A 16,582-nucleotide genomic window follows, 5' to 3' on the forward strand; every position below is an offset into this window, starting at 1 on the left:
ATATAGTGAATAGAGTGAATTGAACAGAATTGTGGAGACCAAAAACGTTAAGGTATTTTTAGAGACATAGTCAGTTATTTGAATGGGGACAGTACTGTTGGACATTACTGTATGTCTGGGTCTATTTGGTGTGACTATTCACACAGCAGGACTATTTAAGTGGCGTCTGGGAGAACTATGTTGTGTGTTAATGCAGTGTAGAAGGAGAATGTGTAAGTGCCCTCTTCTCTGGACGTATGCTGATTTTGGGTTTTACATTATGTCTTTAAGTGTCAATACTAACATGGCTCTGACTCTGAATAGCCCCTCCGACTGAATATTCTATTCTAATCAAGCGCTGGTGTCTCTAAGTATTTGTGGCGGAGCGAGTCGGTTTCTAAGTGCGCATGCTAGTTTGTCCTTCTTTGTGAGGACGGAAGGTACCCTTAAGGAGAGTTAAACAAGGACAATACGACCTTGCAGGCACTCGTCTGCTGTCTAGTTCCATCTTAGCCGATCGGTTTCAGGCATAAACACTGTAGAAAACAGTGTTTATATTATATTAGTGTTTACATTAAGGTTACGTGTTACAAATCATGATTTGGTTGTAGGGGTCAGAGAAAATAGGGTTTTGTGGGGAAATATGGTTTTGGGATCCCCACAAGCACGGTAAAAATGCGTGCGAGTGCGCGCACGTGCCCATTTGCGTGTGCTGCACGTCTGTTGACTTTGTACCTGGCTTGGCTCCAGTCAGTCCCCTTGAGCTGGAATAAACAGTTGTGGCTGCATTATGCTAATCTGTTCTCATTTCCCTTCCTCCCCCCTACCGACCGACCAAATAGCAACACGCAGCTATTATTTGAAATCAGGTCAATATAAGGTCTGGAGGCTGCGTGCTACACCCTTCAAGACGAAGTATGTCACTACAAGACTGTTGATATCCTACAACACCGGTCCCTTCTACATCGTAAACGCACGCACGTGCACGGAGCGGGAAAGCCGGCCTCCGACCAGTCCGCAAGCCTAAGCGTCCGACACGATAACATGTGGCTTCGGTTTACACCTCACTGCCGGCTAATAAACGACAAGAAAGATAAACGCACCCTCGGTGACCGCGGGAGATCGGTGGACTGTGCCCTGCTCCCTTCGCCGTGCACAGCTAGTCCCGACCTGTCCCAGTTCAATCCTATCGCCTCTAGTGGGAGGTAGCACACTATGTAGTGCGTAGGGGGCCAGTTGGGATTCACCCTCTGGGGTATGACTCGTGGTGGCGTCGGGGGAAAGCCATTCCACCCATGTTGTGGTCTTAAATGAGGTTTACCTCGGTCATGCAGTGGGTTTTGCTTCCACGCAAGTTGCTCTAATTCTATTTTCTACACCACTGATAGATTGCAACTGTAGGACTCTGTGTGTGTGTGTGTGTGTGTGTGTGTGTGAACAAGCGTGACATATACATGTGTGACAGAGGGTCAGCGTATGTGTTATTCGAATACCAGTGTGATATTTAATATATCTCTAGCACAGGACATATCGCTTCGCTACACGTCGTAGAAACACCAGCAAAACCAGAGAGGCTTTTCCAGCAATGTTCCAAATGCCTCCCTACTCCCTTTTTTGGGGTACGGCTCTGTTCAACGGTGCTGCACCACATAGCCTCTATAGGGCTCCATTTGGGACACTCCCTATCTTCTGTTTCAGACATGAGGTAAGAGCTCACAGGCCATGGTTCACTCCCACACAGACGTTCACTCTGCAAGAGCTGTGACAGGAAGAGGAATGAAAGAAAAATCCCAGTACACACTCAAGTCCTTAGTTTCTGGCTAAGTTATGGACTGGAGTTGCCAAGAGAGTAAGTCGCTAAAGAGAGGTTTTTAGCAGTTATGTGGTTGTTTAAATCCCCCCATGTAGCTTCAGTGGAAACAATTGCTATTTATCATTCATCTAATGGCTCGTTTAGTTGTTCCGTCTTACCTGGTAGTTGTATTTCAGGCCTTCTCTCCTTCTTGGGGTCCTAAGGAATGCCATTACTCCAAGAAGTGTCCACCTATTGCCAGGAAGGAGTGCGTTGTGGCCCTTTACCACAGTCTGCATCTAGGAACGTGGTGGCGTTGTGCCAAAGATACATATAAAGCAGTGTTGCACTGTATATCTATGGCGCCTAGCTACCTGATGAATGCACAAACTTGAAGTCATATGGAGAAGGACATCTGCTGAATGACTCAAATGTAAATGCAACTGCAGCGTTGCTGTACAATGTTATCTCCCTGAACAGGTAGAGTTGTCGCTAAGCTCTTTTGCATTGACATGCCAAAATGTATGATAGTTTTAAAGACACATTAGGCTCCACTGTCCAATGTTGTGTGGATTTTCCAGAAGTATCGTATCAGTATTGTTCTACTCTGAACTGCAAACCAACCGGAACACATTTAAAAAATATATGTGCATTCACAAGATTGAATGAACGAGCCCGTCGTCTAGAAACAATCCTACGCGATTCCTGAGCTTGGATTCGATGCAACTACAGTTATTTAGGGAATGAATGGTCAATCACGAACAAAATCCTACCACCAGAACAGTTTACATCATGCGTTGGCCATCTGCTCCAAAAAGACTAACAAGAATATGCTAGCCACTTCAAGAGACCTACTTATTGCCAAACAAAAAGCAGACCATGACCACTGCTTTATCTTAGTGGTACAACCAGAAATAGAAATCCATCATGTTATGCAACAGAGAGTCAATTATAATACCTATGGAATTTTGTCCTATGCGTATTGCAGTGCATGTATGGTTTTCTAAGCCTGTATAATGTAATCAACACACAAGTGTTGGTACTTCACACATTTCTCTATACGCATCGTTTAAAGCACCCTTCAAAGGAACATATAAAAACACATCTTGAGCAAGCATGTGAAAGGAGATGAGATGCTGTTTTCATCTTCATTCTCCCCAGAGTGTCAATAAACACACAGCAACACAGGTGGCTGGATTGATCCGGTCGGCCCTGCACGGATTCAGAATATGGATGATGATTATTGAGCAAGAATTTGCATCCGTTGAATCAGAATGGACTTTACGGAAGATCTACTAGCAGCTGCTTTAAGCAAATAAAGAGATTAGCGTGAGATAGTTGTGTGCACGTTCGTGCGTCTGTACCTGATACAAAAAAGGGGTTTCAAAAATGTTTTCCGTCTCTCCCCATAGAAGAACCCTTTTTGGTTTCAAGTAGAACCCTTTATGGGTCCGCGTATTATCCGGGTTCTGCGTGGATCCCAAAACGTTCTCCTCGCCAACCAAAAGGTGCTCCATGGAACCAAATGGAGTTCTCCTGCGGACAGAGTTGAATATTTCTTTTTTCGGAGAGCTTATGGATTGTGTGTCTGAGTTGATGCAGCCAATGAGAGTAAATAAATGAAATAAAGAGCAGTCCAATCAAGCTTCAGAAACCTTTCCGGTATTACATGTTTATTGTTATGATGATCGATCTCTGTTGGTGCATTAACATGTGGGAGATAAATGGGACTGCATCCCAGGAAATGACCTTTCAGAGATTACATTAAAATTGCACTTTAATTGCACTCTAAAACAGCTATGTTTCTTTATATAAAACAATATTATCATGATGAACCTTTCGCGGAGGATGCTGATAGAAAAAAAGACAGAAATGAGCAAATCTCGTAATAAATTAAAGCAATATTTGTGTACCTTCATTACAAAGCGAGGACTGACTGACACCATTTATTGTATTGTACAATTAATATCACTTTTCACTCATCTGCTTCATTTTTGCGAGAAAGAAAACAAATGACAAAATACAAAGATCTTTAGCAAATCCTTTCAAATCCTCCATTCCCTCAATCTCCAAAGCAAAACATGTCTCAACAAAAAAATACAAACAAACATTTTCTCAAATTGTTCTCACCACACCACACGGGAGAATCCCAGCAAACACACCGACCTCAGGACGTTACCTCAACGTTGCCGTGTTAGCTTGGGCGTTCACTTAGAACATCCCTAGAAGTCTGTAAAATGTTTGCCGGATTTTTTGTTAGGTTGAGGGAGGTGGCCTTGGCATCCTCATTACCTCGGAAACAAAATGGATAGAATTAGTAACAGCTGATGCACTAGGGCATAACGGTCAGCCATCTGAAGCCTTTCTAGCGAACTGTGTACTCCCTCTTAGTCCCTATAATAAGGCAGTACCTCATCCGAATCACCTTTTAGAAAAAGCTAAAGATGCTGTAGACGTGATCCCCTTAGACACTGTTCTGCAGTCAGTTTCAACCCGCCCCCCCCCCCCCCAGGCCGATCCTAGACCTGTTCCGGCATTGGCCTTCATGTTAAGGTTATTGTACAGACTGAACGTTAACGCTGTTACATTATAGTGCAATATAATACAGAAGCATTTGACCACATAGACATGGAAGTAAATCTCTGTTCTAACACAGATGGCAAACAATGACTGAAATGTCCTGGTTTTGGATGGATGAGCATTTTCCTTTTCTAAGCATGCAAACAATAGTCAACAGAAATGGTTCCTCCTCAGACCTCACTTTTTGGACAGCACATTACCCAGCACGCATCCCTTCCTACATTTTAATGGGATGACAATTTTCAAAACCAATTTCTTTTTTTTTACTCGTTACTAGGTGGTCTGCTCCAGTAGGCGTTATCTGATACAGTTTATGTATCCTAGTTAAAGAGCAGCACTTAATGGGTATTTTTGTCTGACTGTGCGCAGATGCTATTTCGAAAGTCTCCCGAGTCAAACCCAGGATGCACGGCTTGACTGGATCACGTGCATGTGATGGAGGAGGAGAGGGGATAATCATAGAATCAAATGTGAGACTGCAGGGGCTGGAGCAACCCGAGAGAACCCCCCTGCAGAATACATGGCACATAACACAGACCAACGAATAGTACCACAGACAGTCCGAAAACAGCATAGCAAAACTCACAAACTTGGAGCACGTCTTCTTCCCACTCTTTATCCAGCTAGTCACATACAAATAGAAAAATAAGCTAGGCAATACAACTCAATGATCGATATAAAAAAGAAACACAATAACAGCAACAAAAAACACTTTCTCATTCGTCAGTCTTTTTTTTTCCTTTTTTTAATTACAATCTGTTTACCAAAAAGAAAATTGAACTCTTTTGAACTATGAGGCGGTTGCATTGACTGAAAAAGCAACATTGAAACAGAGTCTGTGTGAGTGGTACTGTAGTCTTCTGTTTGGCTATGGCTCCTGGGTGTGTTAAGTTTGACTGGCACAGTCACTTTAAGCGTGGTTTAAATCATCACGAAAGCATTTAGAATAATCAAAGTTTTGCGTAAAAAATAAAACCCACACGAAATTGTTGTTTTTTCTTGTGGGTGAATGTGTGTCATTCCTCTCGCAGCGAGCGATGTGTAAGGAGCAGGAAGAGTTCAAAGTGCGTATCATGTTCACCGCCTGGAAATTCCTTTACATTACCCCCTCTATAGCCATTTAGGTTATGTCTGGTAAAATTACCTAGAATGCACATACTGTAAAGCTATTTGTAGGCTTTTTCCCCAAAGCTTGTCTCTCTCGCTTTTCCCCAGTGGAACTCGTGCTAAACTCTGGCCCTTTGCTCTAGCGAATGAACAGTTTGATATGATTGTGTTTGCACTTCATATTGTGTAATATTTGTATTTCAAGCCACGTTTAGGATTTAAAAAAAGTGAAGTGGTAGGAATACATTAACGAGCATGGTGTTAAAGGGCCCCTTGGACTATAACGGCCTTGAATCTGTTGAAGACAAGGGGCTCGTCATATTTGGTTATGTGCAGTACTCGCTGCTGCAGTTATCTGTGCTGGTAGAAGGAACGTGAATTAAGCTCTTCCTAAGGTGGCTACAGAGAGACAGCAAAGAGCTATAGTGTGTTGGATTGGAAAACTCCAGAAACATTCCTAGGAAACCCAATTGACGGATTCCCATTTGGAGCATGTCGTCCATGCTAATTCCCTCGATTCTGCAAAGGGATTCATTTTCATATTATTTTCCAGCCCTAACAGTGATTATGATAGCGAAACTGAGATCTAAGATAAAGCATGTTTTTTTTTATACTGTATTAAAGGCAGAAATTATATCTACGTAGGTTAGAAAACCAAGGTGTTTGGTTTTCAAACCCTCTAGCTGAAGACAAGCTGAAGACCTCGGTTTTGTCCTACTCAAAGGGACTGGAGACTCAAAGGCTATTTTCACAAGGCAGAATATACTACCATACTTCACAGCCAAACTATTCTGCAGCACTTGACAACAGTAGCCTAGTGTTCCCTACGATATAATCGTCTGACATCGACCATTCAACGGACACTTTTCTAATAAAAAATATAAGTGCCAAACTAAAATGTGATTTATCTCAGATATCAGAGAAATCTGATCAATAAAGGCAAGAAAATAAAAATAAAAACCCTACTTGGAATATTCTCAATGCAAAAATCAATAATACAGTAGGGTGGATTTTTTCAAATGTATTTCAATAAGCATTACCATAACTTCTAATAGGATAAAATATTTAAAACTTATGAAGAGGATAAACAGTAATGCATGACGAAGGAAAAAAAATCTTCATATTTTTTAAGATTTTATTTTTTTTATGTATAAACACTGTACATAAATTACTTTCTCTGAGAGACTAATATTGATGTACGGATAAATTTGGAATTTTTAATCTGCATAAAAAATCCATAAAGATACTGTCTCACACAGTTGTTCAAAAGATTGGTTGGATATGATTCTTTCATTTCAACGATTAAGTTCTTCCTTTACACACACACACACACACACACAACTTGTCTCAATTGTATACACACACGCACCCCTGATTCCCAAAGTCACGGATAGGACATCTTACTTTGATCTAGTAATGGCAAAGAAGTCACTAGGTGGTAGCGTCCCTTTTAAAAAGAAAAGCAGAAGAACAAGCGAGTGGTTTCAACAAGTGGTTTTCAACTGCCTTGTTAACATCATTGGAGACCCATTGTCCTACAGTCTTGCAAACAGCAACGCTATCCTTTCCAGTATGCAAAGGTTTTAGGTCAGTCGCCAGGGTGTGGAATCAGATTATAGACATTGTCCTTTGTAAGAAACCAAGAAGTTTTCTGTCTACGTATTAGTTCAGACGCATTATAGTGGTACACATTTGTAAACACATCTTTTCGTCTTTTTTCTTTCTCTTCATCTGAAAGTAAATCAGTATGTTCATTAAAAAACAGAACCAAAAAAAACAACCTTTTTTTTTTCCTTTAACAAACTGAAAGTTTTGACTTGTTTCTCTCTTTTGAAGAGAGTCCACAGTCCATTCAACGCTGTATAGAACTTCGGACAAACATGGAGCCATTTTGTTTCATTTTCAGGCCTCAGTGTGTAATTTAGTTTGGAATATTTCTACATTTTTACTGTTACTTTACTTTTTCTTTCAGCCAGGCAGCACTATATGCAGCTCTAGGTTGGAAAGGGGGAGGCGAAGGAAGGCGGTTGGGGGGGTGTTTAGGGCAGTCTCTTTGGCGGCCAGTGCCGAGGATTATGTCTGTTACCTCTTCCCTATCTCGCTCTGCCTGAGGAACTGGATGTTGTTAGCCGAGTCGGCTAGCTCGGGGTACTGCTCGATGGAGAGGACGTAGTAGCCGTCGTAGCCCAGCACTTTGCCGCCGCTCAGCAGCTGCCTCTTCTCCCCCTCCGTCCACAACCTCACCCCCTCCTCCCCGTCCCTCACCCGCTGCTGCTCCCTCGACCAGGCACTCGCCAGCGCCTTCTGCCGGGCCTGCTCCAGGACGCGCGCCTTCTCCTCGTCCAGGGTCATGCCGTAGCGCACGTGGAGCGCCAGTGCGCCGTACTGCAGCTCCACATCGGCGAAGCGCCGGGTGCGGCCGTTGACGACGGTGGTGGACTGGGACACGGTGACGTTGACGCCGTTCTCCAGGCTCTTCTTCCCGCTGGTCAACCTCAGCGCGCCCAGGTCGCTCTCGGGCAGGCTGGTCTTGATGAAGTAATGCGTGTCGCGACCCTCCACCGTGAAGTGCAGGTCCTCCAGGTAGAAGGCGTTGTTGAGGACGGCGGCCACCTTGATGCAGTCCTCGTTGGCGATGTTCAGGGCGTTGGTGACCACGCGGCCCTGTGTCACCGCCAGCATCACGCCCTTGCCGATTAGCGACTTGGCCGTGGCGAACCACAGCCAGGGTTTCTCCCGGCTGGAGCGGCGTCGGATCAGCTGGATTTCCGGCATCCTCTCAAAAGACAGGAAGGCCTTGGCTTGTCGGGTCACTTCCTGTTGCACCCCTGAGATTGACTGATGGACATAAAGGGAGAAGAGTGAGAGGGGGAGGGAGGAGAGGGAGTGAAGGGTAGGTTACAGATATAAAAGCAGAACTATCTCAAGCCAGCTGCATGTCCTTAGTCACAGCCAGTACTATGTTATAAATAAAAACCAAACAGTTCTCCAAAAGATATGACAAACCATTTTTTGTTACAGCAAGAAAATAAACACTGGCGGGAACTTTTGTTTCAACACGACGACACTTTGTGAAGATTTAAACAACTGCAATGATGACAAAAAAAAAGTTTCCCTTTTTTATTGTTGGGCTTGTGCGGATCACTCATACGGCTTGTTAATTTCACACAGAGAGGAAGAAGCACTAGTCATGGGCACTTGATTAAACCAATATGGGACTCATTTGCACTTCAAAAACGTGTGGATAATTTGACCTTATTTTAAGACAATCCAGCAGATGATTTGGCTGCGGTGTAATTGGAATGTGTGTGTGTGTTTACGTGTGTGATTTCCCGATCCTTCAGAGCAGAGGCTGAACTGAGGACCACCCCGAATGTTGCTTCTCCCTGCCAGCTGTGCCAAGGGACTGTGCTGTAGGCTAATAAGCCCCATAGAGAAGCTGAAGGACACGACAGTGGAGATATGGTAATTGAAGAAAGGCGGAGGGAAATGACAGTGGTGATTTAGTAATTGAAGAAAGGCGAAAGGATGTGACGGTCAAGATGTATTCATTGAAGAGAGGCGGAGAGATATGACTGTGGGGTTTGGGTAAATAAGCCATAGCGAGGATGGAGGGGGGCTAGGAGACACGACATACAGGCAGGTCATCCCAGAGCTGGCTCTTCTTCATCTCCAGGGAGGGCTGGGTAAGGTCGAACTTGGGGATGGGGAACCCTGGGATGGCGTTGTGAAGGTGGAAACCAAACGTGACCAGCCATATGTTGACATCTGTAAATATGGAAACACAACGAGACCATTAGATTAGCACATCGCAACAGTAAGAAAGAGACCTCCAGGGGATATGTCCCAGTGTTACATCATTTTCAGATGTTAGCATGATCAAACTGAGATGCCAGACATGTACAATAGGCCTTTGTTGTTCTGAAGAAAAACACGTACATCCAGCCGTACCTTTCATTTCTAGCCTGAACAATTATCACATGGAAAGGGTAACTGACGAGAACAATGGCAACATCATTGAGATGCATGGCAGTGAGGTAATATGGGACAGCTAAACAATCGCTAAAATTCACTGTCATTAAATATTCATACTAATAGTCTGTTCATAAGGAGCTGTTCATCTGTGGCCATCACAAAATGACAATAGTATTGCTATAACTGATCTTACAGTTCTGTTAGGGCAATCAGCCGGACTCTAAAAAGATCATGTTGAACTGGAAAACACTGGTTTATTGGCGAACAACTGGGAGTAAATCAGTCTGCCTTAAAATTATGATCATGGTCTCTCCTTACTACTTCTAAGTTCAAATTGTCTGACAGGGACTGTTTAAGAATTCAAGATCTTTGTCTTCTATAAGCTAGACCAGGGATGGGCAACTTGGGTGGTGGGGGCCACATAATTGAAGTACTGGTCATCAGGTGGCCTCAGATTAACTTGGAACACACACGTCCATGTATTGTATGTAATTATTAACACATGTATTAAAAGTACACTAGGTTCAATGCTTAACGTATATCTGGGCAATTTTAAAATATTGATCAATGTTCTGTTTTCCCACTCTGCTCATATCTTCTGGGATTCTGCGCGTTCGTTGCTGTGATATTAAATGCTTGAACCCTTTGAATGCTATAGGTTTTTTGGCTGTTTTTCACTACTTTGATATTTTGGCTTGTACAGACTTCTGTAATAGGTATCATCAAGTGTATTTCAAGTCTATTTCATGTTTGGTTTCCAGCATAGATTTTGCTTCCAATCCTAACTTTACAACAAATGTAATTATATATTTTTTCTGTGTATACAGGTGCTGGTCATAAAATTAGAATATCATCAAAAAGTTGATTTATTTCAGTAATTCCATTCAAAAAGTGAAACTTGTATAATGTATACATTCATTCCACACAGATATATTTCAAGTGTTTCTTCTCTTAATTTTTATGATTATAACTGACAACTAATGAAAACCCCAAATTCAGTATCTCAGAAAATTTGAATATTGTGAAAAGGTTCAATATTGAAGACACCTGGTGCCACACTCTAATCAGCTAATTAACTCAAAACACCTGCAAAGGCCTTTAAATGGTCTCTCAGTCTAGTTCTGTAGGCTACACAATCATGGGGAAGAATAATGACTTGACAGCTGTCCAAAAGACGACCAATAGGGATAACCGCACCCTGGAGAGGATTGTGAAACAAAACCTATTCAAAAATGTGGGGGAGATTCACAAAGAGTGGACTGCAGCTGGAGTCAGTGCTTCAAGAACCACCACGTACAGACGTATGCAAGACATGGGTTTCAGCTGTCGCATTCCTTGTGTCAAGCCACTCTTGAACAAGACACAGCGTCAGAAGTGTCTCGCCTGGGCTAAAGACAAAAAGGACTGGACTGCTGCTGAGTTATGTTCTCTGATGAAAGTAAATTTTGCATTTCCTTTGGAAATCAAGGTCCCAGAGTCTAGAAGAAGAGAGGAGAGGCACAGAATCCACGGTGCTTGAATTCCAGTGTAAAGTTTCCACAGTCAGTGATGGTTTGGGGTGCCATGTCATCTGCTGGTGTTGGTCCACTGTGTTTTCTGAGGTCCAAGGTCAACGCAGCCGTCTACCAGGAAGTTTTAGAGCACTTCTTACTTCCTGCTGCTGACAAAATTTATGGAGATGCAGATTTCATTTTCCTACAGGACTTGGCACCTGCACACAGTCCCAAAGCTACCAGTACCTGGTTTAAGGACCATGGTATCCCTGTTCTTAATTGGCCAGCAAACTTGCCTGACCTTAACCCTATAGAAAATCTATGGGGTATTGTGAAGAGGAAGATGCGATACGCTAGACCCAACAATGCAGAAGAGCTGAAGGCCACTATCAGAGCAACCTGGGGTCTCATAACACCTGAGCAGTGCCACAGACTGATCGACTCCATGCCACACCGCATTGCTGCAGTAATTCAGTCAAAAGGAGCCACAACTAAGTATTGAGTGCTGTACATGCTCATACTTTTCATGTTCATACTTTTCAGTTGGCCAACATATCTAAAAATCCTTTTTTTGTATTGGTCTTAAGTAATATTCACATTTTCTGAGATACTGAATTTGGGGTTTTCATTAGTTGTCAGTCATAATCATCAAAATTAAGAGAAAAACACTTGAAATGTCAGTCTGTGTGGAATGAATATTATACAAGTTTCACTTTTTGAATGGAATTACTGAAATAAATCAACCTTTTGATGATATTCTAATTTGATGACCAGCACCTGTATATCCTTCTACTGTTTAAATTAATCTCAGTGCCGCAAAAAGAAGGGATGGGGACCGCATGAGGCCCACAGGCCACCCTTTGCCCATGCCTGAGCTAGACGTTCAAGTAAACTGGACGGGCCTCACCAGTGACGTACTCCTTGACCTCATGGACTTTGCTGACAGGGTTGTTGTTTCTGAACATGTACAGGTTGAACGGCGCCGGGTCCTTCCCGACTCTTGTCCACGTCCCGATGTCCGGTGTGGTCCACCGACCGGCCGGGATGTCATAGTCCCGGTCCCCAAAATGCAGCAGGCGGGTCAGGGGGTCGTACAGACCACCGTGGAAACCAATCACCAGGACAAAGTCCGGGTTGGAGTCGAAGTAGACCTCGCCATATGCAGTGTACTGGACCTACACAATGACAATGAGACACAATGACAATGTCAAAACAAACGTCTTGCTGGAGACGCCGATTTTTGAGACTTCTGGAAACAAACTATTTTCTTTATTCTCTGAGAAATGCGCTTTGTGTCGCCAAACACTAAAAACTCTGAACCCCCGACCGAGCCCACAGAACATGCAGGATTGTACTGGAAGACGTCCTGACGTTACCTGTTTCAGGAGGAGCCCGTTGCTGCTGAACACCGCGAGAGGCGTCCCCGTGTTGTCGCAGGCGATGTAGAACTCCTCGCCGCTACTGATCTCCATGGCAAAGAGGTGTCCCTGCAAGTCATAGTAAAACGAGGTGATCTCCGAGCTGCTGTGGTTGTAGACGTGTGTTATCCTGGTCGGGTAGTTCAGGTCCGCGTAGAAGAACTGGAGGTGCTGGCCAAGGCTGGTTCTAGAGGCCACACGGCGACCCAACCCGTCGTAACGGTACTGGATGGTCCAACTGTTGTTGTGAGGGAGAAAAACCAATCGGGTTACAAATAGCGATTACATAACCTTAAATAAAATAAACAAGTTAATCACCTTATAATAATTCGGTCAACTTTGTAACTTGTTCGGAATGGATGATACATTTATATGAGACAACCACAAATCAATTGTCCCACCTGTTTGCTTTGCTGTAGACACGAACAAGAAGCCCCTTGGAGTTGTACTCAAAGATATCAGCACCTCTCTGGCGCAGGAAGCCGTCATCGTCCAACCGGTACTGAACATCCCCGAGCCGGGTTATGCGGTCCCGGAGGTCGTAGCGTAGCGGCGTCAGCCGGGCGCTGTTCCCAGGGTTGAGCAGGTGGAGATTACCGTTGAGGTCGTAGTTGTAGCGCCACATCATCTTCTCATTCAGGTAGACTGTCTGGAGCTGACCGTCCACGTCATACTCGTAACCGTACTTAGTCGTGTTGGCGAATGGTCCGATCTTGATTTCACGCTTAGTCACCCGGCCCATGTTGTCGTACTGGATGGTGATCCAGTACATGAGGGATCTGAAGATCTCATACTGGATCTCCTTGATCCGGCCGTGGACATCAAAGTGTTTGGTGTAGGTCATGACCGCTGTGGAGATGATCTGGTTGATGTCATAGTAGATCACGCCAAACTTCCCGAACTGCTCCACCTTTAAATCAAATCACATTATTTCAGAGTTTTAGATCACAGTATCTGGCTGTATGAGACGTGTTTTTTAAACCCCTTTTTTAATGAGCTGCACTTTCTTAGTTCCTAACCACTTGGGTTTGCGCAATCTAAAAAGCTCACCTTCCCGGAGATGTCGTCAAACTGGTAGAGGTCGATTGGCAGAGGCGTCTCGTTGATGACTGCCTGCATACTAGTGACCCTGAAGCTGTTGTCGTAGGTGTAATCAAACCGAGCGTTGACCATGCCGTCCTCGCTGAACCGGAAGATCTGCCTGTCCACCAGCGGTCCGATTTGGCGGTACCTGATCGAGCAGATGAATCCCTCGCTCTGGAGGTTGACCGTCTTCAGCACGCCGGCTGTCTCGTCATACGTAAAGCTCACCCTCGTGGAATCGTATAAGATCTCCGCCAACTTGTTTTGTCTTCTGTATTTATATAAAATCCTACGACCTGTAAAAGTAGATGGTTATTTTGATCCCAAGAAACCTGCCATGCAATATTTCTGAGGTGAAATTGAAACCATGGATAACAATTTCCCCTAACCCCCTAGAACACATTCATGATGTGGAACCCTCTAACACCGAATGGCAAAATGCTGAACATCCGCTAAACTCTTTTTGAACATCCTCTGACCTGTCCCGAGGTGTGCCACTCTGAGGAGCTGTCCGTCTTCGCTGTAGTCGACAGTGACCGAGGCATTGCTCTCCGGGGGGTTGTAAATGTTGCGGTAGTAGCCCACGGAGCGAATGGTCTGCATGGTGTGACGCGCCACAGAGGGCATGGTGATGGCCGACAAGCGGTCGAACAGGTCGTAGTCGAAGATGTACTGACGCTGACTGTGGAGCAGAAGAACCATGGACTGGAGGACAGAGATGGGAGACAGGGAAGGATGGATAGGAAAGTAACATGGGGGGGGGGTGAGAATGGGGGGGGGAGACAAAAAGGAGGAGAGTGCAAAGTGAAAGGATTACAAGGGGGCAAATGGAGGAAGAAAACGTGGAGAGAAGAGAGGGGGGAAAAGGCTCAATTAATTAACACCAATGAGCTTTTAAAATGCAAATGGGGTGCAAAAGCAGGTATTAACATTCCATTTCCTGAACAATTTCTTCTTTTAATTAAGTTATCCTTGACCTGGCTGAGCCATCCCTTGCCGCCACCCGCCATCCCTTTCCCTCTCATTCTCGAAACGCACAACTGTTTAATGCACTCCAGGGCGTTAATCCTGAAGCGCTGCGTAATGATTGGCCCTCGGTGGCCGTCAACTCCTCTCCGAGTGGAGTGGCGTGGGTGTGCGTTTGAGACAAAGAGAGTGTGTCTCCACCTACTTATCTCACAAAAGTCAGGAAGTCGCGATCACTAACCCAAACAGCAGGTAATTAGCTCCTTTCGCCTTGCGGCAGGTGGGAGAGTGGACGTTTACGCCTACAACTGGAAGGGACCTGTTCCTTATGTCGTGCGCTGCTTTCAACAGGAACCGCCTACAGTAGTGAACTACATCGAGAATGGGGCACTTTTTCGGAAGCTGAGGACGGCCGGGCGTGATGTCGGAGTTGTTTCGGAGCAAAGGGGCAGAGCTGTGGCGTTTACGGTAAGTGGTAAGGTGTGTTTCTGGAGGGATGAGCGCCATTCAAACACAACAACTGTACCTGAAGGATTCACTTGCTCTCCTCCCTCAACAGTACCTGAAGGATTCACCTGCTCTCCTCCCTGTTTTTCCCCTTCCTAATGTCCACTCTTTTCAGTTGTTCTTCTGAGGTGTTCATCCTTCTCTTGGATGGTTGAAAGCGTGTTGGATCTGAGTCTCTGCAGGGAAGCTGGACAGGGATATTGGGGGCTGTTTCCTGCATCCCTGCCTGCCTCCAGAACTTGATGTGTGTCTCTCTGAAGGAGCCGTCCTTCACCTTGTCTGTCATACATGGACAGACATGACTCAAGTTCCCCACGGGCACGCCGGGTGTGTGTTTGTTTCTCTGTATGTGCATGACTTGCGTCGGGAGCATACTGTATGTTTGGCTACCTGAGCTTGTTACTGGCAGGCGACAGGCGGGTGGGTGGGCACTGTGTGTGTGTGTGTGTGTGTGTGTAGGCCGACAGACGAGGGAGGGGTAGGGGGTTCGGTCTGTGCGTGAAACCAATACAGATTTGGTGAGCCGACACACACACACTTTTCAAACTTTGTTTACATGTAAATATGTAAATGCCACATAACCTCTGTGATCATCTTTCCCTAAAATGCGTCCTGGAAGTGAGATTGGAAAAAGTTTCTGCTATGTTGGAGAGTTAGCCCAGATTGAAGCCATTGAGTCTGGTTTCTCCTTTCACTCATTCCTTCCATCTCTCCCTCCCTCTTTTCTCTCTCTGCCGTTACCTTTTCTCTCTCTCTCTCTCTCCCTTCTCTCTGTCTATCCCCTCTTCATCCCCCTTCCACTCTCTTCTCCCTCTCTGTCCCTTTGTTCTCTCTCTCTCTGTCTGTCTATCCCTGTCTTGGTTGTCTGTGTGTTGTGTCCCTGTGGCAACCCCCTGCGGTCTAAACCCAGGCTCCAGCCCCCCCCCCCCCCCCCCCCCCCCCCCCCCTTCATCCACAACACTGGTCTTCAGTAGTCCCTCTTAAGCCAACTCTCTGTGCAGAAACATTCACAAACATGTCTGTGTTATCTTCCTGCTGTCGCCCCCCCCCTTCTCTTCCTCAACCCCCCCCCCCTCACACACACACACACACACACACATTTTTCGTCCCTCACTACCTAAAGGGAATTGAGAACTCCTTTTGTACAGTCCGTGCAGACTCCCTTGTATATTTTTCAAAGCGTCTTTTCTGTTCTTGACACTCACGGCTTTCAACGGGGCCTTCAATTACTTTTGAGGGCATTTTTTTGGGCTTTTTTTCTCCAATGTTTTCTTCTTCAGAAAATAACCTTGTGTTTGTTTGCGTTGACGGTGAGAATGGGCTACCATCGCAACCGCAAATCCTTTGGTCACAGGAGGCGCACTTTTCTCTAACAATATGAATAGCTTGACTAATGGTGAAGAGGGAGAGAATCCATCTGTATGTGTCTGTGAAGATGTCTTGGTGTTAAGGGGGAGAATCAGTGTCTACTTAGCACCAAATCCTTTGATTCCATGATGTAGTAACATTGAGCTTAGCGCAGAGCAGAGGGAGGTTTAAGACTGACATTTTGACTGACAAGACTACCCGGCAAAAACACTGGCTTCAAATCAAGTTGCAAAAACACTAGGTCTGACATGCAACCGCATTCGACCTCCGCCGGCGTACCAGTCGTCCTATCTTGTTTCCACCTTTCTTTTCCC

The 16,582-nt window shown here is 44.9% G+C and overlaps 1 protein-coding gene across 14 annotated transcripts in view; it reads right to left on the bottom strand.

Annotated features, from left to right (window-relative positions):
• Positions 1–3,417: 3,417 nt before the first annotated feature.
• tenm3 (teneurin transmembrane protein 3) overlaps positions 3,418–16,582 on the bottom strand; it is a 270,450-nt gene continuing 257,285 nt past the window's right edge. For all 14 annotated transcript variants that reach the window (XM_029118033.2, XM_029118036.2, XM_034291255.1 and 11 more), the window contains 7 exons: positions 13,907–14,132; positions 13,395–13,723; positions 12,746–13,254; positions 12,303–12,582; positions 11,834–12,101; positions 9,096–9,226; positions 3,418–8,296 (listed from right to left, as the gene is read on the bottom strand). In XM_029118033.2, coding sequence (XP_028973866.2) covers positions 7,541–8,296; positions 9,096–9,226; positions 11,834–12,101; positions 12,303–12,582; positions 12,746–13,254; positions 13,395–13,723; positions 13,907–14,132 — 2,499 coding nt within the window. In that variant the 3' untranslated portion in view covers positions 3,418–7,540. The remainder of the gene's footprint in view (positions 8,297–9,095; positions 9,227–11,833; positions 12,102–12,302; positions 12,583–12,745; positions 13,255–13,394; positions 13,724–13,906; positions 14,133–16,582) is intronic.

The sequence above is a fragment of the Esox lucius genome, chromosome 25 (genome assembly GCF_011004845.1).
Source record: "Esox lucius isolate fEsoLuc1 chromosome 25, fEsoLuc1.pri, whole genome shotgun sequence".
Classification (NCBI taxonomy): domain Eukaryota; kingdom Metazoa; phylum Chordata; class Actinopteri; order Esociformes; family Esocidae; genus Esox; species Esox lucius.